The following is a 21,919-nucleotide window of genomic DNA, read 5'->3' on the forward strand; positions in this document are numbered from 1 at the left end:
GTTTGTTGGGTAAGTTGTGTTTCTTCCACAGCTGGTAATTACACTGGTGTTAATTTGTACTTACTAAACTGTACATATATGCTTATACAGTTTTCTTTCTGATAAAAATAGATTAACAACTTTTTAAAAGTCGATTGACTCTCCATTCTTCATATTCTGCAGTTTGATGATTGATACTGCCTGTCTCCCAAGGGTGTTTAAAGGCACTGTTTTTAAATTTCAGATTACATTTTAGTGGTTGAGAATGTAAACATGAATCGCATAACAGGAATATATGATCTATGATAAATATCCATTAGATTTGCACCAATATTTCTTTCTTCCTGGCATATGGAAAGCAAAGACATCCTTAAGGTATTCATGGGAAATTTGGGGTTTTATGAGGAATAAAATCAGTGCTAGTATTAATGGCTAAATTCGAAAGAGTAGGATAGTTGAGAGAGTCTGCTGAGAAGTAAACAAAAGGTAGTTGGGTTGAGAAAAATACGAGGACCAACGCTGAAGCTAGGGAAGAGAAGGAGTACCCCAAGCAAATGTTAGGAACCAGTTCACTAGAGTTTTTGTTTTCGTTGTTGAAAGGTTTAATCTGAGTTACTATTAATAAAGAAAAATGGGAGAAATGAAGAAGCTCCCATGGAAATGGTCAAATGCCTTTCTTTTTATAACTCCTCCAGCTGCTTTGGGAATCCGTGGATCCTCAAAGAGATTCTTATTTTTTTTTCCTGCATTTTTCCCAGAAAGTAGCAGACAGGATGTTAGCCAGCCTGGTTGAGTTATAGGCATCATCCTTGGGAGATCCTAGGCCTTAATTCTAGCAGAGTTTCAGGGGAGTGTTTGCCACAGGTGTGGAGGATTTAGCCATTCACTATTTAAAGGCAGTTCACCAACTGCCTAAATGCAGTATCAGTTAAAAAACAAAAAAAAAACAGGTGAGTTTAATACCTGTTAACAATGACAAGATCATGCAGTTAACTTATGCTGTTGAATTACATGGTGTTCTTATATATGAGAACCCTATTGTGATGTAACATCATAACATGTATCTTTATATATTTTATCTAAAGGCACTATTATTTTCCAGTCTTCCTGATTTCTACAAAACAGAATTTGAGGGCCAGCCCCGGTGGCTTAGTGTTTAAGTTCGGTGTGCTTCGCTTCGGCAGCCTGGGTTCAGTTCCCTGGCGTGGACCTACACCACTCATCTGTCAGTGGCCATGCTGTGGTAGCAGCTCACATACAAAAAAGAGGAAGGTTGGCAACAGATGTTAGCTCAGGGCAATCTTCCTTAGGAAAAAAAGAACAACAAAAAAACCCCCCCAGAATTTGAAAAATACAGGATAGAAAGGAAAGATTTGGTCATTTAGCAAATTCTCATCCATTTTGAGCGCATGAATGTATCCGTTGCATCAGGACTTCTCAAACTTGAATGTACTTAGGGACCACCTGAGGATCTTGTGAAATGCAGATTCTAATTCAGCAGTCTGGGGCGGGACCTAAGATTTTGCATTTCTAACAAGTTACCAAGTGATCCCAATGCTGCTGATCCAACGACCTGACTTGGAGCAGGAAAAGCACAGAGCACAAACATATGACCCCAGCTAACCCAATCAGACAGGCCCACATGTCCTCCTCACACCTGTGATGGGGATGCACCTGACATGGGTTCTGACATGTAATCTGTCTCCGTATTTCAAGGTTTTCATTGTGGGTATGTGTCTGGGGTTTTATACATTTTTGAGGGAAAAATATAACATCTGGTCTAGGCCTGATTCTGTTCTGAGCTAATTGTGAGACCTGGGAGATGTTGGTCAGAGGGTACACACTTCAGTTATAAGATGAATTTCTGGGGATCTAACGTACAGCGTAGTGACTGTAGTTAACGATACTGTATTGTATTCTTGAAAATTGCTAAGAGGATAGATCTTAAGTGTTCTCACCACACACAAAAAAAGGTAACTAATGTGAGGTGATGGATGTGTTAATAAGCTTGTTTGTGGTAATAATTTTGCAGTATATATCAAATCATCACGTTGTACACCTTAAATATATACGATTTTTATTTGGCAATTATACCTCAATAAAGCTGGAAAAATTTTTATTTTGCAGAAAATTTTTTTAAGTCCTTGGATTAAATTATTTCTAATGTCTTTTCTAGCCACAATACCCCTTAGCTCATAAATGATAGAACACTCTGATCTGGGTTTTCATGATGATATATGTGATCCTTTTTTTCTTTCTTTTTTTTTCTTTTACTTCCTTACTGTAATGTGTTTTTCTTTTTCTCCTCGTTTAATAGTTTACCTATTTATTTCCCAAGGTCATTGAGAAATATTTCTTTTTTGCTTTAAGCATAGCATTTAATACTCTTCTGTTCCACTGTTCTTTTTATGAATATTGATGCGTCTATGAAGGCTAGTAATCTATTATTACAAAACCTGTGGTAAATGTCTAGCCTTATTTACTCCCCTTATGTTTTATTTTAAAGAAAAGGAAGAAAAAGCCAAGAATAAAGTCTCACTATGGTGTCATAAATTTCTTTTTTTTAAATATAAAATTGTTTGAAATCCCTGGACTGTGGTATTATAAGCACGAACTATTATATTATATAGCTTGGTGTGAAATAAAACTTGTACAAGACAGCTGTACTAAAAATTAGCTTTTCTTAAGGAAGAAAAATTATCGGCATGGTTAATGCCCTTAAAGAAATTTCTGTTTGCTTAATTGGAACAAATTTTAAAAAGTCCTTAATGGAAGATTTTCCTAAGCGTTTAGACTCTAAAGAAGAAGTCCTGGTGATAAGTTTATTTACGGACCAAGGGATATACTGACAACCTCAGGTTTTTTTCAGCTTTTTGGTACATTCAGTGAAAATACTTCTCTAAACATTAGTGTTTAACATGGTCTGTAGTCTGTAAAGACTACAATCAAAGGCTCCAAAGAGAAAGAAAATTTTGAAGCATCCAGTACTAGCTGCCAGGGCACTTAAAACTGACCCTGGAGCCCAGATATGTCATGAGATCCATTCTGGTAAGCCAGATTCTTTGTGTACTTCTGCATCTTTCCCATGGTCAAAGTTTCCATTGGTTTTTAAAGAATTTCTCAGCAGCTACTGGGAATCTGATTGAATAGATAGCGCTGGTCACCTCTTAGACATTTAAATTCTGCTGAGTTTAAAATTAATTAAATATCATTGGTTTCTGAGACATGGTCTTATCCCCTGAGATGTGAGACTAAACATGGTTTTATTTTGAAATTACTGATGGGAATATAGTTGTGGTATACTAAATTCTTTCTGAAGTAGATGCCTGAGCTAGCCATAGCCAGGCTCACAGTACTCTGGGCTCTCAGTAGATCTGGATCCCAAGCATCTCTGCTGCCCTAACATCTCCACCGTGATCCTGGGGTGGTGTGCTGGAGTCTGCTTCTACTAGCCCTGGGGAGCTGATCTTGCACATCACTTCCCAAATCCATCCACAGTCGGTTGTCTCAAGTTGGCAGCTTGAAACGGGCCAGAGTGGGTGTATTTACACCACAGAAATTGGCATGCTCTATAAATCATAGCTTCCCCTCCCATCCGCATCCTCTGAGAAACATTTACCTGAACACCACTATCCTTAAAGACAGAATCCCATTCAGCATGATTAGATTAAAGCCCTTGAATTTCCTTACCTGTGGTCTCATCTAGCCTGTGCAATAATGAGCACCCTTATCTGAGAATGTTTGCACGTTTCCTCCTGATAGCATCAAAGGAAAATTCACTTTAAGGAGTGGAAAAGGTAAAAGTACAACTTTTGATAAGAAGAATTTATGAAAGTGCCCTGTTTCTCTCGTCCTTGTGAGTGGACTTTGCTTAGTGCGCTTAGTTTTAAATAGTTTCCTCTCAAATGCCTAAACCCATTAGCTCCAATTTAGCCTGCCTCTTTAGGCAGTGAGGCAGCAAGAATACCAAGTATAAACTCACTTTAAGCACAAGACATGCATTATAAAAACAGAGATACTCCAACTGTTAAGAATGTTAAGTGTTAAGATTTTAGGTTTTAGATGTTTTCTTAAGACAGTCAAGTCCTTAACATCTGAGAAGATATATTTTAAAAGCTTTGAATGGTTTGGGGGAACAGGAATATTTTGACATTTGTTGAATAGTTACACTTTAGTGGAATTGAATTGCTTTACTGAATACTCCTGTGTGTGTGTGCACCTGCATGTGTGTGTGCATGCGCATGTGTGTGTACTTGGTTCTCACTGCCAGTTTACTTTGTAAAACAGAACAACTTTAATTAGGAAATGAAAGAGCCATCTCACAGGCAGCTACTGCTCCAGTGCAGATGTAGAATGTTCCACAACTTTAAAAATCCAAAGCTGGATTTCCAAGGTATATTTTAAGTTAGGCCCAATGATGTGCAAAATTGTGCCCATATGGAAAGATGCTTTTTAGAAGTCCTGTTAATAGGGCTCTTGTGCTAGAAAAAGGGATTTGATTTAAAAATTAAAGGTGCTGTTCTTCCCTTTTATATTCTTCCATACATGCATCATTATTTGCCATTCATGGGTCTTTAAATCATTACTTGTTGATATGGTTCAAATGCAGATACATCATATGAATCCATCCATACACAATCTTATTCATAGGAGTGTCTTTTGTAATTATCATTCTATTATCATCACTTAGTTTGTGTATACATTTTTTTCAGGGAATTGAGTTCCCGCATGCTTTAAGGTACCGTACTTCTTCTGAATATTCTTGTATTTCAAGAGCTGTGCTATTCTTTAATATCCATAATGTAAATAGGATGTAAAGAGTACAACAGTTAAGATTTAGCACTAAATTTATTTAAATAATTATTCATCCACAAATATTCTTGTGACCAGTTGAGCATTATTATCCTCATAGATGAGTGTAATTATACATACGGGAAATTTATGTACTAACTTTATTTCTCTGTCAGTATCAAAGTGCTTTCTATAAATATTCAGAAACAAATTAAATGACTCGAGGCTACCCAATGATTATCACTCTAAAACCTAAATACCTAGCTTGATTTTGACTCTAGAAAAAGTAGAGTAATGGTAACAAAACTCTAAATTGCAAATAATTCCTAATTTTTCATCCTTTCTACTCTTGTCTGTTCTCTTTATAGAATCAGAATAATATTTTTAAAGCATGAAAAAGATCACATCACTTCTTGGCTCAAAACCCTGCTAGAGTTTCCCATTGTAATTAAAATATAGATCCTACATTACTATAGGCCTGCCTTTTTTGATTCTACCTCTCACTTTTTTCCCCTTCATTCAGCCACTTTTTTCAGCCATTCTGGCCTCAGGGCCTTTGCACTTGATATTGTCTTGGCCTGGAATAATTATATCCTCTTAGTTTTCTCTGAGCTGGCTCCTCTTCATTATGCAAGCCTTAATCAAAGTTACCTACTCAGAGAATCTGCTATGGTAAAGTACTCTTATCCGGTTAACACTTTATTTCATTACCATATTTTACTTCCATGCCTACTTACTAATTTACCTATTTTGATATTTTCCATCTCTTCGTGATGCTAGAATGTAAGTCTGTGAAGTGATTATTCCTTGTTCATGACCATATCCCCTGCACTTATGACAGAAGATCAACATATGCAAAGGCATGGAGGGAGGTGGGAGCAAGGCAAGTTCGAGGAACCATAGTGATTCAGAGTGGCTGGATTAGTGGGTGCATGTAGTAAATGTCACATCCATCTCTGAAAGAGACTCTGCAGCAAAAATCTTCTTAAAAATAGTAAGATTGACCAAGTAAACATGAAAGATAAATCCCAAATATTGAGGATCACCTGTAGCAGTGTTTCTCAAACTCTTAGTCTTCAGATGCTTTTACATTCTTAAAAATTATCAAAAATCCCAAAGGGCTTTTGTTTATGTAGTTTTAATAACTATGGATGTTTACCACATTAGAAATTAATACTCAGAAAATTTTAAAACATTTATTAATTCATTGAAAATAGCAAATAATAAATCCATTATATGTTAACATAAATAATACATGTTTTTGAAATTATTGTATTTTGGAAAACTAAAAATATATACCGAGAGAGTGGTATTAAAAGTAAAAAGGGAAAATATCATCTTAGAATTATTATGAAAATAGTTTTGACCTTGCTTTCGACCAGTCAGATCCTCCGATTGGACCACGCTAGAGAACTGCTGATCTATGGTTTGAATAAGATATAGATTGTAGGTATTTTGCATCCCAGCTGCTACTCCCATTTCACAGGATTCAGTATACACCTGGTTTATTAGGGTAAAAGGAGCCCTCCATTTAATGAGATCGTGTTCCCAATTTTGTAAATCAATCTTTTGAAACTTCAAATACATTTGTCCTATAGAAACATTGTTATATTATCAATATCACTTTCGTGGGCAGAGTTTACAACATTGAATTTAACTCCTTTGCTCTTTTAAGACAATACTAAGCGAGTCATGCAGTAGACCCTGCCACTGCATAGCAGTGTTCCTTTAGAAGAGTCATCCCTAGTTTCTGTTTGAGGTGCAACAGTCACATTTCCCTCTGCTGCTGGGAAATTGGGAACCTTGCTTCCATTTCGCTTCATTGTCTTTCGTGTAGTGGACGTGTACTATTATTTCAGCCCAAGCTGCAGGCATCACAACAGAGGGGTTGAAGGCACTGGTTTTGGAATACAGCAGATTCGAGTTGAAATATTGGCTCCTGTACTTACCAGCCACATAATCTGGGAAGAAAGTCACTTATCTTTGAGTTGTGTTTTCTTACAGGTTGAAAGTTACTTAAAGTTTGAGCCTCAGTTTTCTCATAAAGTTGTTTTGAAGATAAAATGGGAAGGGAAAGCAGTGAAAAAAAACTCTGAGTGATTAGAAATGGGTCAATTAAAGGAACATGACCAAATGGGGCCCTGGCATCAGCATTTTTTAAGCCTTCTCCAGATGATTATCATGTGCAGCCAATGTTGAGACCCATTGATCAAATTGTTAGATACTTTGGTAGAATTCCACATAGTAAGAAAATGAAGTGATAGTAGTCTAGAGCTACTGCAGTTATTCTATTTTTTTTCTGGAGATGAACACAACGCTTTGCAGATAGCTACCTTGAAAGCCTCTCCTCTCTATGCCTGGATACACCATTTTTTTCAATTCATCAAAAAAATATACTTTGTGGGTTGATTATATAAGTCAATTGATCTCTACACAGGGCTTGGTGGTCTTTTGACTGGTGTTACAAAAGCCTGGGTTGTAAATGATCTCTTAAAATACTGAGTAATATCACAATAATTTTGTTTTAAAGCTACCTAGAAATTATTTAGCCTTATAGTGTTTAGTCTAATGACTTTCGGTGAGCAACAGATTAATAGACATGTGCTTGTGTTGATATTACTGTTCTCTGTCTAATGGCCTGTTCATTAACTCATGACTGTGGTCTTAATTGGGGGCCGTTAACATGTAAGGATGGTGTTTTTGAGTCTGGCAATGTGACAAATTGTGTCTGTTTCTATTCCCTGAGGCTAATAGATTTTTGCTTTTTAAAACTCATTAAGCAGCCCTAAGGAAGACAATTAAAGTCACCATCAGTATGGGCTCAGAAGAGGCACACTGCCGTGGAATGGGCACAGACTTTGGAAGCAGACCATTTAATGTCTGATCTATGACTTGCCATTGAAGTGACTCTGGGCAAATTACTTTGATTTTCTGAAACTGAGTTTTTTCATCTGTAAAATGGGCACAGCAATAATAATACAACACAGAACTGTAGGAATTAAATGAGATAATACAAGTAAAAAAAGTTGATACATGTGCCTCTGAAATAATTAACCCATAGGTCAAGTAAGCATTGTTACTGTTATTTCCTTTGCTTCTATTATCCTTATTTATCAGTTCTAAGCTTTATATTATTTATTTCTAGGGTAGAAAGTTTCTAGGGTAGCACATACTCAATTCAGTCAAGGAATCAGCCCTGATGACTCTCTTTCCACTTTCTGGAATGATGGTACGATTATTTTTGTATGTTGGGGTAGTGGAGAAGGAGGAAGGGAAATGGAAGCAGTAATGGAGCTTTGACCTGACTAAAAACTCTTAGCACAGATACAAGGTATTTGAATTGAGCCTTATATAGATTTCATATGTTAATAATATCCTCACATGGGGCTTTGGAAGTCAGTGCGAATGGAGTTCTCAACTTATAATGAGCAATGGTTTAACAAATTATCAGTTAATGTCTTCAGTGCCTATAAACACATTTTTAGATTGTGTTTTGCAGTGCAAAGAGCTCCTTTATTCTTTATTTCCATTTAAAAAATATCTAAACATCTCTTGACACTTAAAAAAAAGTCTGTGGTCTTAAGTTGTGCAATTCCTTAAGGTTTGTCCCTTTTGCTTTAGGTAGGTGCACAGGACAGGACTTGGTTCGTAGACACGGTGTAGGGAACCTGACAGGGTCTGAGCAATGCTACCTTTCCCATCCTAGTGTCCCTTTCAGGAAGACCCAGAAGTAAAGAATGTGAAAGGCAGAAGGGTTTACCCTCAGAACAGTGGTAGAGAGACCTCTTTGACTTCCATGAAAACTAGACCTCTGTTTCAGCATCTCTTACTTTCAGCAGAGCCTGTATCTTTCAGAGACTCTCTGACAAAGGAAGGGAATGTCTAAAGATATTTTTGCTGTTCGGTATTTTTTCACCTGCCTGTAATAGATCTCTGTAATAGTTGGAAAGGGAAATGGAATAAAATGTGGATAATGGCAGGGGTACTCAGAGTTATGTGACTCTGGAGCCACATTGCAGTCACCATTAAGCGAAAGAACCACATGACTCCTGTGTGACTGGTAGAATTTAGTATAATGGTACATTGATACAGCGAAATTAAAAGTCTTAAGAGCCACCAATCAAACATAAAGGGACTCACGTGACTAGAACGTTGTAGTGTGAACATCACTGCCTTAGAGAAATGGAAAACCTCTAAGATTAGATGCATCTAAACTAAAAGAGTGCTTATATTTGTTATACTATTATCTCATTTTGGCTTGGAAGTCTATAGAATGTTCTTGTGTACATAATTTTGAATAATATGTTTTGACATGCGAAAGATGATCACATTTACCTGGTAAAGACCAAGACAGCATGTCACATTTAATAATTATTGGATTATTTTTGGATAGTGCTCAGGCTTCATGGGAAACTCTGCTTTTACTAAGAGAACTACCTGTAGATATGCATTTGTAACTGGTTTATCGAAGACTTAACTAAATAGACCAACAAACATATAATGGCATTTTTTCCCCTCTCCAATCATATTTAACTACACTCTGTTGAATATCATTTTTCATCTCTTAATCATGTGTTTGGAAGATCTGTTAGCTTTCTGATAACTTTTGGGTATTAAAAAGTTCAGTTTGGGAAGGATGGAGTAGGTGGAGCAAGTAACCCTTCCGCTGACAGCACCGAGAAACAAGCCAGACATGTTACAAGAATCAGGTTTGAAAGCATCTTCAAGCTGTGAAAGTAATAATGACAGGATAGACTGAAATTCCAGAGAACAGCGGACCTTTCAGAGTTGAACTGTCAGGAGACTGAGATTTTTCCTTTTAGGGACATTTGCTGATTCTGAGAGTGGACGGAAGAACAGGCCTTTGCCCGGACACAGGGCTGCTGCTGCTTGGAGGAGACATCAACAAAGCTTTCAGCAGTTGTGTTGGATGAAGTGAGAACTGGAGACTTCAGGGGCCTGAAGTCAGTGGCCATTTTTTCTCAGAAGAGACTCACTGAATTCCATGGCTTTGCAGGAGGCTAAAGAACTAGGCCCAAGGCCTATAAAAAGCAGAGTGAAACCTCCCAGTTTCACGGTGTGTAGGAAACCAGGGAGAGGGACTGAAATGAAAACAGGCAAGAGACAAAGTCCTAGAGGGAGTGCTGAATTGACACCAGGGGACTAAAGGGCCATTTTTCACCTGAGGGCGTTTACAGATTCTCCCTGTAGCTAGAAGTCTGAGTGTCAAGGCTTTGCTAAACACAAGGCGGCAGCTGGCAGACAGAGAACCTAACAGAGATTTTGGTTTTCATGTGTAGCTGAAAGGACAAATTTGGAGACCAAAGGGGACTCAAACTCATGGCTGGTCTACCTCTAAAGACAGTTGCCAGATTTTGAAGCTGCATGGGGCACAGTGCAGAAGAGGCAGGCTGAGACACCTGAGTCTCTGGCATTCTTGCAGGGTTGAGGAGCAAAGACCGGCTAGGCTCTCTGTTGAAAGTCCCAGAGGGCCACACCCTACAACTCCAGTAGACTGAGTGTCTTAGATATTACTAGGGCTGCCATACCAAAGTGCCACAGACTGGGTGGCTTAAGCAACAGAAATTTATTTTCTCACATTTCTGGAGTCTGAAGTCCAAGATCAAAGTATTGGCAGGGATGCGTTCTTCTGAGGCCTCTCTCTTGGGCTTGCAGATGGCCACCCTCTTGCTACCTCTTCACGTGGTCATTCATTTGTGTACTCACCCCTGGTGTCTCTTCCTCTTCTTATCAGGACACTTCTTATCAGTTATATTGCATTAGGCCTCATCCTAATGGCCTCATTTTAACTTAATCAATCTGTCTCCACATACAGTCACATTCTGAGGCACTGGTGGTTAGGGCTTCAGTATATGAATTTGGGATTGGGGTAGGGTGGAGATTCAGCTCACAAAACTGAGTCTTACCAAAATTCCAACCCAACTCTATTCCAAATCAATCTCTGACTTGATTGACAAGAGGAACCCCCTTCCATTTGCATGACAAAGAAAAGGGCATCTCTGATAGAAAATATTATCTGGAACTTTTAAAGATGCTTGACATTTAAAAAAAATTACTAAATACCTTCATAACCAGAAGAATAAATCCCATTTGTTATCTCAGGCAAGTTTATGTGCAAGTGAATGACTACCATTCTCATTTGTGACCTATTTCACTCATAAGCACTCTTCTAGAGCAGAGCTTCTCAAACTTGAACGTGTGTATGAATTACTTGGGAACCCTGTTAAAATGAAGACTGATTCAGTATGTCTGGAGTGAGGCTGAGATTCTGCATTGCTAACAAGCTTCTAAGAGATGGTCCTCAGACCATCCTCCTGACCAGCTGCAGACCAGTAGGTGATGAGTATGCATGCTCAAGTTTAAGAAACATCGCCCAATGATGTCTAAGTTCTCTTCTAGCTCTGAGATTCTGTTAACTTTTTTAAAATTCTTTTTCAAAGGGAGCCTTATTCCATCATTTGACTGTTACACAGTACATTTTTGCAACTTCTCATTGGATTCAGAGCTGGTTTATGAGGCTCACACACAAAAATTCTCATTTATTTTAGAGTAGTTCTTAAATTTGGCTGCACATTGGAATCAAGTGGGGAGTGAGCTTTAAAAAATACTGATGCCTGAATCCTTCCCTCAGAGATTCTGATTTAACTATTCTAGAATGTAGCCTGGAAATTGGCATTAAAAAATATTCCTGAAGATTCTAATGTGTTGTCAAGATCAGGAGCAACTGTTTTAGGGTAGCTCTTTTTTTTTCTTCACTAAAATAGTACTGGGCCTGCTTAGACCACCCACCTTATTTATCAGACCTGTTTCTGGTAAAAATAATTAAATAATAATAGCCCACCTGCAAAAGAATTAGAATTTACCCATTGTTGATATTTGAAGGAATTTTTCTCAGGAATTTTGTAATCATTGAAGTTGGGTAGTTGCTGTTCCTTATAGACTGAGAATGTGATTTCCATTTTGCCAGAGTCCTCTCCAATCCCTATTGCCTCTTACACCTAGCACACTTCTTTCATTACCTTAACCTGCTTGGAGCCTTTGGGTATGTGAGTTTGCAACACTATCTCTACAATACTGGTTAGTGAGAGAGTAAGCTAGATGTTAAACAAGTTCAAGGAGAAATTTTAGATGTAACTCCCAGGGGTATTTCAAATAAAATTTTCACATTGCATAGGTCATTTTGCTAGGTTAGCTCTAAGATCCTTTCCATCTCTAAGATTCTGTGGTCTAAATCATTTGGGTTGTACATGGATCATTTTCTCCATCTACAACAAAAATTAAGTAATGGGAAAATCAATATGTAAGAGTGGCTGATAGGTTTTAGACAATTGGAGATGCTTAGCAATTATTATTACATGTTTTGACTCTTACCATGTTATCCTTATTGCCTGGGGGCAAGAAACACCTTATCTTCTTAATCTCTGAGATTGCCAGTGTTTATAATAGTGGCTGGATCATAATAAGCAGTTAACACATGTTTTATAACATTAAAATAGTGAATTAGTGAACTATTTCGCTTTATTTCTTCATAGCCATAAACTGAATGCAAATTTCATATAAAACAAATGGGAGGTCTAAATTATGCTGGCTGCTGAAACAAATGCAAACATCCGAATTTCAGTGTCTTAGCGTAATGGAAGTTTATTTCTTGATCATTGTGGTGAGCAGAATTCTAAGACAGCCCAAGACTAACGCCTCGTGCTCTGCATAATCCCTAGGACTGTGATATGATGGTGTTTACACCTGTGATTAGGTCATGTTCCATGGCAAAATTGCCTAAGAAAGGGAGATTACCTGGGGAGAGCCAGACCTAATCAGGTGATCTTTTAAGAGTGAGTGGAACCGATTTGAAGTGTGAGAAGGATTTGATGTGAAGGAGATTCTGGATGTGAAGATAGAAGAGGCCACATGGCAAGGAATGAGGACAGTCTCTAGGAGTTTACAGCAACTTCCAGCTGACAGCTATCAAGAAAATGAGGACCTCTGTGCTACAGCTGCGCGAAACTCAGTTCCGCTAACAGCTGGCAGGAGCTGGAAGTAGACCTTTCCCTTGTCGAGCCTCCAGAAGAGGGCAAAGCCAGCTGCACCTTGATTTGAGCCCTGCAAGATCGGAGTGGAGAACCCAGCCACACCCGGCCTAGACTTCTGACCTACAGACTGTGAGCTAATAAATGGATGTTGTTTTAAGCAGCTAAGTTTGTGGTAATTTGTTACACAACAGTAGAAAATGAATACAATCATTTCACAGTCTAATACTAGTAGTGATGATTTTCTTTTGTGTGGACATTCTGGGACCGAGGTGCAGCTCAGCAGTCACCTAAGGGCTGGATTCCTTGGCAGGAGAAAGAGACAGTGAAGAGGGCATACTATATCCACCTCTGAAAAATCTGGCTTGAATGCAGCAAACATCAATAATACATGCAGTGCACACGAGAAGCAGTGCCCATGGTCTCTGTAACAAGGTTGCCTAGTGTAAGGAGCTTTTCTCCGTAGATTTGAGCATTGGAGTGCTATATTCACTGCAGTGCAGCCACTGCAGTGGCATCTCAAGCAGCATCTTGCTTGGGAATGATTCAAGTTTGTGAACTAATCTAGAGAGACTTGATGAAAGGGTGAGCATAACTCACTACATGCTACCTGGTTTTGTTTTTATTTTTACTTTTTTCAAGGTAAATTTAGTATGTAGAATTTTGAACTTATGAAGCTGATAGAGAAGGAAATGCATTTGTTTTACGTGAACTTTAAGAAATATTCAAGATGGAATATATAATCTTCTACATGATCACTCCTATTAATTGATCTGCCTTGCTTTATTCGATATCATAAAAGTCTAGACAAAAGGCAGCTATAAAGACTTTAAATGTGTGGTCGGGCAGACATTCTTCTGTCCCAGGAGGGGACAGGGAGGGGTATGGTGAAGAAAAACAGGGAGAATTGCTGATAAGACCAAAAAAGGGAAAATGAATTCCTAAGGAAGGCCAGTAAATCTCAGGAGGTATGACGTTGCCGATGAACTGGAATATTCCGCATGCTACAGTGACAGCCATTACTTCACCCCTTCCTCATCAAGAGGTCTCATCTAAATCTGTCTAGCGTTTATTTTTTCTCGGTGACACATTCCAACCCCCCTCCCTACCTCCCCCTCTCTCTTCCTCCCTTCTTTTCTCTGTCTTCTCTTCCCTCTTCCTTTCTCCTTCTTTCTTTTTCTCCCTGCCCTCCTCCTTTCTCTCTTCTTCCTTCCCTTTCTTTCTCTCTCGCTTCCTCCCTCCTTCTCACTCTGCCAGGTACTGTTCTAAGTGCTGAAAAGGTGTAATACTCACAGCAACCTATGAGGTCTGTTATTAACTCCATAACTGATGTAAAGGCAAAGGCAACTGGCATAAAGTGAAATAAGTCAGAGGGAGAAGGCCAAATACCGTATGATTTCCTTCATTAAGTAGTAGATAATAACAACAATAAACAAACACATAGGGACAGAGATTGGATTGGTGGTTACCAGAGGGGAAGGGGGGAGGGGGGAGGGTGAAAGGGATAATTCGGTACATGTGTGTGGTGATGGGTTGTAATTAGTATTTTGGTGGTGAACATGATGTAGTCCATGCAGAAATAGAAGTACAATGATGTACACCTGAAATTTTTGCAATGTTATAAACCAATGTTACTGCAATAAAAAAAAAAAAAAAAAAAAAATGATTGGTTTTTGTTTTGTTTATAAAAAAAAAAAAAAAAAAAAGAGGTTAAATAATTCTCCCAATGTGACTCAGGGCAGAGTTGGGATGATTCAAGGAGCTCTGATAATGTCACTCCTCTATCCAATGCCTTCCCAGATTTTCTATTGCTATAAATTGCATGAAGTTCTAATTCCATAACATGACAGATAGCCCTCTACAGCAAATGGCCCCAACTTCTATCCCCAAACATATTTAACTCTTACCGCTTCCCTGAAAGCCCTCATGTTATAGCATCGTCAGAATACTCACTCTCTCCTGAACACAGATAGGCTTTTACAATTCCGTGATGCATACCTGTTATGTAACACCGTGCTTGCTTTGTGATATCTTTCCTTGCCTAAAATTCCTGCTTATCCTTCAAAACCCACAACACCTCTTCTGTAAAGCCTCTCCTGATAGTCACAGGCTAGACTAGTTACTCCTCACTCTGAATGCCCAGAGAAAAATGCTCACATTTCCATTATAGCACTTATTAATTATACTGGATTATTCATACATTTGTTTCACTCACTAGACTCTGAAGTCCCAAAGAGAAGGAATGGGACCTTATTCACTGGCAAATCCAGTGCTTGCCGCCAGGTTTGTGTTCACTGTAATAAGGGATATGTATTACACAAGAAAGGCATCGTTGATGTGTAACCTCCATATCACAACATCAGTAGCGTTGACCTTAAATATAAAAATTATAGAACTACAAATGTTTAATGATTTAAACAAATGTTTTATATGAAAATCTGGCTTTATAAAATTTAAAATTGGTTTATAAAAGTTTTGTCTTTCAGTTCCTCTGAATCAGGAGCTCTGCTAGTGATTTAAACATGCTTCAATTTATGAAAATGTGACACACATGTACTTTTCAAAAATACTTATATTCTGTAAAGTAAAATTCATTCTCTCTCACCTTCACACACACATACACATTGAATACGGCAAACTAGTCTGTAATATCATTAGATTTTTTTCATAGTATACAACTTTGGGTTAAGAATCTTTTTTTCTCTGTAGTTTATTGATATTTATAAGGAATAAATGCTCTACTGATAAAATCAATATTAGGAGTTTAATGACCGTGCTGCATGCACTGTTAGTCTTATTCTACCTTTGTCCAGCATTATATCACATAGTATATATATACACTTTATGCAGTCGTATATATATTGACCCTCAACAATTTCTGGTTCTTTCACTTTATTTCTAAATTCAAGCATATCCCTTAGGGTAATGTTATTTGGACATCAAATATTTTCTTAAAATGATGTATAAATACACACATATATGTATGTGTGTATGGGTTGCATGTGTGAATATTTTTTTACTATATTTATAGTCTGTTCTACTATATATATGTGTATATATGTAATACACACACACTGTGTGTATTATATATGTGTATATATATAATACACACACACTGTGTGTATAGTCCGTGTGTGTGTGTAGAGAGAGAGAGAGTGCATATATATATACACACTCTGGGGTCCATTACAGCCCACTGTTAATATATAGTTTCCTTATCCTTTGAGGCTGGCTAATGATTTCCAGATAATGACACTGAGTGGTGCATCTGAACATGCTGTACCTCGGAACGTTAATGCAGCTACCAAACTACAAATGCTCTTCGCCGGTGAGCGCTCTGTCATGAAATCCTGAGTTGAGTGTGTTCTGCAAATTGTGTTGTTTACTCTGTTGGGATCTCTCCTGTCATTTATTTCGTGCTCTGGTGAACAATTTTGAGTCGTAATGACTGATAAATTGTGTAAGCGATGGTGCTGGATCTGTCATAAAGAAACGAAGAAAGAGCATTAAGCTGGAAGTTAAAATGTGCTGTTTTACCATGGCTTGAGGCTTTTCTCAAAGGAATAGAAACCATGTTAAAGATGAGCAGGCCCTTAGGAGCTGGTTCCAGTCTTTCTTGACGTAATGAGGGGTATTATAAGCATCTGTTCCACGTGGAAGAATTGACCTGGTGTGGTCGGGTACAGCAAGACTTAAAGGATTTGAAGAGAAGTGTGATTGGCAGTGCTGCCCCGCCAAAGAGATTTTGTTAAAATGACCCTCTAAAATCTGGATCCATTATATGTTCCTGGGTTCCTCTCTCGCATCCATCCCCCAGCCCTCTGCTCTCCAGTTAAACAGAGTGCTAGTATATTGCTCTGTGTCTATTTAACTTGTTTATCTCATCTTTACTTCAAATTAAGATATACTAGATTTAGGTTTTATGTTTTTTCATGCTTTTACTAGCTTTTTCTTAAGTGGGAAAGATAATCATGATTTCTTTTCATTGGAAACATTTTTTCTTAAATATGAAAACCATAGACCCAGTAGCCGTACATTAGAATCAATATCCGGAGGCAGGAAAAAGCACTAACAGTTTGAAAAGGTCCCCAGGTAATTCAAATGTACAGCAGGATTGGGGATTGCTGCTCAGTAGAAGATAGATATATCTACTTATCTCAAGAGTTGATATTTCACTTGGAATGCTTTTCAAACATATGAAAATCTTCCACAGATGCCTGATTATTTTACACTGTTTTCCTCTCCCCCAGTTGAGAATTAGTTTTCAAACGAATCTAGACAATGGTATCTGACAATTTGCCCCAGAATTCTCAAGTGGGAGGGATATCCTATAAGGACTGTGTATTTTGGTGCTCATTCAGAGAATAAACATTTATTGAGCATGCATGGAGTGATTTCCTCTACACTAACTCTGTCCTTTTCCTTGAATGTTGAGTGAGGGATGCTTTTTGGGGGGATTAAAGGTGATTCACCTAAAGCCCAGATATCTCTGTGTTTGACAAGGTGCCAAATATAGTCCTATTCCCCAATGCAGTTGCTCAAAATCGGGCGGATAATGTGGTGAGGATCCAGGCAGCTCTGTCTACTTAGGAAAATCAGGAAGTTTAGGAACTGTAAAAGGACAGCTTTGTTGCACTGCAGAGGATTTTGCACACAGGTACCTTCAGTAATGATTAACCACGGAGTTTGAATTGATGCCAGATGAAGGAAAATGAAACCCAGCACCTGTGTGAAGCTTCTGTCCTGGTTTCTACTCCAAAGTCACACAGAAATTGTTTTTCTCCATAGGTTCGAACCAGTGTCCTACCTGAACATAAGGATCCCCTGCCAGAGGTTGGGGTAAGTGTTTCTTACGTTTCCAAAAGGCACAGGCATCCCTACAAAGTTAATCATGTAGATATTCGCTGGCCTCTTGCCTGGGAGCTGACAAATGAAATTGAGTTGAATTAACAGGGTGTGACTATGCAAGGAGGCACTGTCACATATTTGCTGAATGGCATGGAATTCATCCCTTGTCTCCTGAAAAGCATCCTCAAATGAATTCATATTTTGTTCAGCTGGCTAGAGATGAGCCTAGAAATTGCCCTGCAGGTAGCTGAGATGCGATTTGGAGCCAACATTCCTGGACCAACAGGAGGCTGGGGAAATTGCAGATGTGAGCTCTTGCACTTCAGGAAGGAGGCAGAGAACTAACTAGCCGTAGGACTGTGATGTTTTCTGTTTCCCACCGCTTAAACACTGTAATGCAGGTAAATAGAAGCTGCCACCAATGTGTGGGCCAGTGTTGGAAAATCCTGCTGAGGTTTTCCTGCTGCATCTGAACCGTCGCATCTCCATCCTTCAAAAGTTAGAAGAGCAAGAGGGTAATAGGTGCCTTTTGCTTAGACAAGGCAGGAGTAGGCAGTGGCAGCTCCTGAAAAGATAGCCCAGCAGGCTGAGTGCCCAGGATCTGTGCATTCAGAGAGGAGGAAAAAGTCCAAAATAAGTTGGGTCTAAGAGGCCCTGGTGCTGAGCCAAATGAAAGGCCTATTTGAAATTCCCTGAAATCCTACAGGCAATTGACAACATTCTTCCAGTCCCTGTGTGGAGCACTGTGCTAGGTACCATTCATTTCCTCATTGGCAACAGCCGTCACCTGAACCTGCCAAGGGAGCCCTCCAAAAATAAGCCCCAAAGTGTAAGTTGAATCGACTGAGAGAGTGTCAGCTACCTCTGCGTCTGAGAGTGAAGGAGAAGGAAAAGAGCACCTCCTTCAAACTCGGTCCTCTCCTGCAAGCTTTCATGACACCCTTAACATCGCCTTCGTAAAATGAAAGATCTTTTGAAATCTGTAATTATTAAGTTAATACCTTATTTTATCAAGCAGTTCCATTTATTTTTTGATGTTCGAAAAAGGTGAACTGCATTACTTTTTTCTCCTCTAATTGCTCACCCCTCAGCTTGTTCTGTGTTAAATCCCCCTTGCTTGAGGCTTTAAGGACATCTTGGCCTAACTGTGTAAATTTCCCAGTTTTTTTCTCTCATTCAAGTTCTTGGGAATACATTTAATTCATTTTAAAACTTGAGTCCTGTGATACTGTGATTTATAATAGAGAATACTTATTTGGTCTTTGTCTGTAGTTCTGGCACAGAGCTCCTAAAACCCTTGGAATTTCCCAAGTGTTGAGAGAGATAAAAGTGTCTTTTACTAGGTTAGTGAGGTGACTTTTGGACCTCAAGGATGGGAGCTGGTTGCCAGGAGAACCAGCTATGTGACTGGAGGGTTGGAATTTTCAATCCCCACCCCCCACCTCTGGGAAGAGAAGAGGGGCTGGAGGTTAAATCAGTTGCCAATGGCTGGTGATTTAATCAGTCATTCCTATGTAATGAAACCTCTATAAAAACTCAAAAGGATGAGGTTTAGAGAGGTTTTGGGTTGGTGAACACGGGGAGATCTGGGAGGAGGGCATGGAAGCTCTGCGCCCTTTCCCCTTACTTTGCCCTATTTATCTCTTCCTTTGTCTGTTGATTCATATCTTTTAATATCCTTTGTAATAAATCAGTAATCTGTTAAGTAAACAGGTTTCCTGAGTTCTATGAGCCACTCTAGCAAATTAACTGAAGCCAAGGGGGTGTCCTGGGAACCTCTGATTTATAGCTGCTCAGTCAGAAGCACAAGCAACAGCCTGGTCTCATAATTGGCATCTGAAGTGAGGGCCATCTAATGAGACTGAGCCCTCAACCTGTGGAATCTGATGCTATCTCCCAATAGATGGTGTTAAGAATTGTGTTCAACTGTAGGACATTCATCTGGTGTCAGAGAATTGCTTAGATGTGTAGGGGAAAACTGACACACTGGGGACGTGCCCCGTGGCTGACTGGTTCAAGTTCTGCGCACTCCACTTCAGCTGCCTGGATTTGTGGGCATGGATCTACTCCATTCATCAGCCATGCTGTGGAGGCGTCCCACATACAAAATAGAGGAAGATTGGCACAGGTGTTAATCTTCCTCAGGGCTAATCTTCCTCACCAAAAGACTAGAAAACCCCTCACACATTGGAATTGGGTGCAAGACGCTTTAATTCTCTTCATTGATTTTAAATTATTTGTTTTCTATTTTCTCCTCCCACTGTTTCCCACTCCAGGCTATAGACATATCTGCCTCTAGCAACTTGTGGTGGAGGGGGAGCATAGTCTGATTCTCACTAGTGGCCTACCTTTTCCTCCTCTTATTGCTCAGTGCTGTGGCAAGGAGAAAGGAAAGGGGAGATAGAAGTTCCTTCTGTGCTTGCACATGGTGAAGGTGTGATTCCCTTCTGATGGTTTTGGTGCTTCTCAGGCTGATGCTGCCTGTCACAGTTCTCTGTGTGAGTGATGTTGAAATGCTGGCTCCTCTGTGAGCAGAATGTAGGTATTTCTGGAGGCCTTGTAGGCTCCTTCCCACTGCATAATTCCCTACCATGAGGATCTGATTCTGGGTCAACGTTCTCCACTGCCCAGGCTCACCCTACCCTCTCTTGCTGCTGAGATCCACTTTTCCAGCATGTGGCTCTAGCTCAGCTGCCTTCTGTGCTGTCTATTTGACCCATGTAAAACTCACATCTATTTGCCACGCCACATGGAAGAAATGCAGGCTGCGCCCTGGTGTCTCCTCTCTCAGCTCAGCCATCTCTATGTTGACCCTTTCTACAAGCCCCAGCAGCATTGGGTACTAGACAGTCAATGATTATGAAAGGAGAGACACTCACTAGTCCCCAGTGGAGTGGAGGTAAAGATGGTTGGACACCTCCAAGCTTGATAAATGATTTTTTGGCACCAGACTCCCTTGATTTTAGCTTTGGCTTTGGAGATAGAGGTGTCTTCCTGCGAGTGATTGTCAGAGAGATTAGCCTCATTTTCTAAAAAGTATACTTCCCCAAATGCTGACCTTCCCCCTCTTCTAGCACTACCTTTATGTTAACTGAATGTGTCATGGTTAACAGGCCACTTTCTCTAAACTGGCTCTTCATTAAGCATTGTGATGAGGTTGATAGCTCCAACCACTGGAGGTTCTCTGAACTTATAATGTGGTGCATTTAGTACCAAAGACTCAGCTATAATTCCGGGACCAAAAGAAAAACCTCAAGTGACGTTCTGTGGCATGCCTATTGTATCCGTTAGGAATGCATTCAGAAACAAGTAACCTGACAGACAGTGGCTTAAAAGTGGCAGGCTTGTTTTTCTCATGTTAGAAAAAGTCTTGGGGAAGTTGTCCAAGACTGTAGCTACTCAAAAATGACTTCATGCACCCAGGCTCTATCCATCTTCCTGCTCCTCCTTTCTGAGAGTATTGTCTACTCTGACCATTGCACCTCCAGGTATCAAGGCAAAGGCAAAAAGCTCAGATCATCTGATCCTGTTCTATCAATTCTGGAAAACAATAACTTTGCAGGAACTCTCAATTGGTGTGCTGCCTCTTACATATGACCGAGAAGAGCTGAGTCCCTAGGTAGAAGGGAATCTGGGTACAATTGCCACTTAAACAAAATCAAAGTGCTTTTAGTAATGAAAAATGGGCAGAAAGGGTATTAGGTATTAGTAATATCTCCACACTCCTACTAGCTTTTAAATTCCAGGATAGCAAAGACCCTGTTTATTTTGCTCCCTCTATTAGCACAAGCTTTGTGCCTAGAAATTAGCAAATTATGATATATGTATTGAATGAATTAGGAAGCATACCATGATTTTGGTTTGCCAACCATCTTATATTTTTTAGAACCACCAAAATAAAAAGGAGGGGAGGTTGTCTAAAAACAAAAATAATATGGTTAAAATCTAGTACATTCTATGTCACGTCAGAACTCAATAAAATGGCAATTATATTACTAAACTAAATCTCAAGCATAATAAGAATGAGACTAAGTAAGAACAAGTCAGCATGCCATGGCTTTCTAACACCCTCAGAGTACATGATATTCTAGATAGAGAAGAATTACCACATCTTGGGCACCAATGAAGTACTACCGGCTAATAAACATCTCATCAATTAACCCTCAAAATATTTCTTTGGACACTGCAAAAAGGGTCTGACAGTTTAATTTCTTGGTCAAGGACATAGAGCTAGTAATGCTTTGCCATCATGT

At 39.2% G+C, this 21,919-nt stretch overlaps 1 protein-coding gene across 1 annotated transcript in view; it reads left to right on the forward strand.

Moving 5' to 3' along the window:
* INPP4B (inositol polyphosphate-4-phosphatase type II B) overlaps positions 1-21,919 on the forward strand; it is a 380,123-nt gene that overhangs the window by 114,675 nt on the left and 243,529 nt on the right. The window contains exon 6 of the mRNA XM_087437582.1: positions 17,607-17,657. Coding sequence (XP_087293708.1) covers positions 17,607-17,657 — 51 coding nt within the window. The remainder of the gene's footprint in view (positions 1-17,606; positions 17,658-21,919) is intronic.

The sequence above is a fragment of the Ceratotherium simum genome, chromosome 12 (genome assembly GCF_057802395.1).
Source record: "Ceratotherium simum simum isolate JZ-2026a chromosome 12, ASM5780239v1, whole genome shotgun sequence".
In the NCBI taxonomy this organism is placed as follows: domain Eukaryota; kingdom Metazoa; phylum Chordata; class Mammalia; order Perissodactyla; family Rhinocerotidae; genus Ceratotherium; species Ceratotherium simum.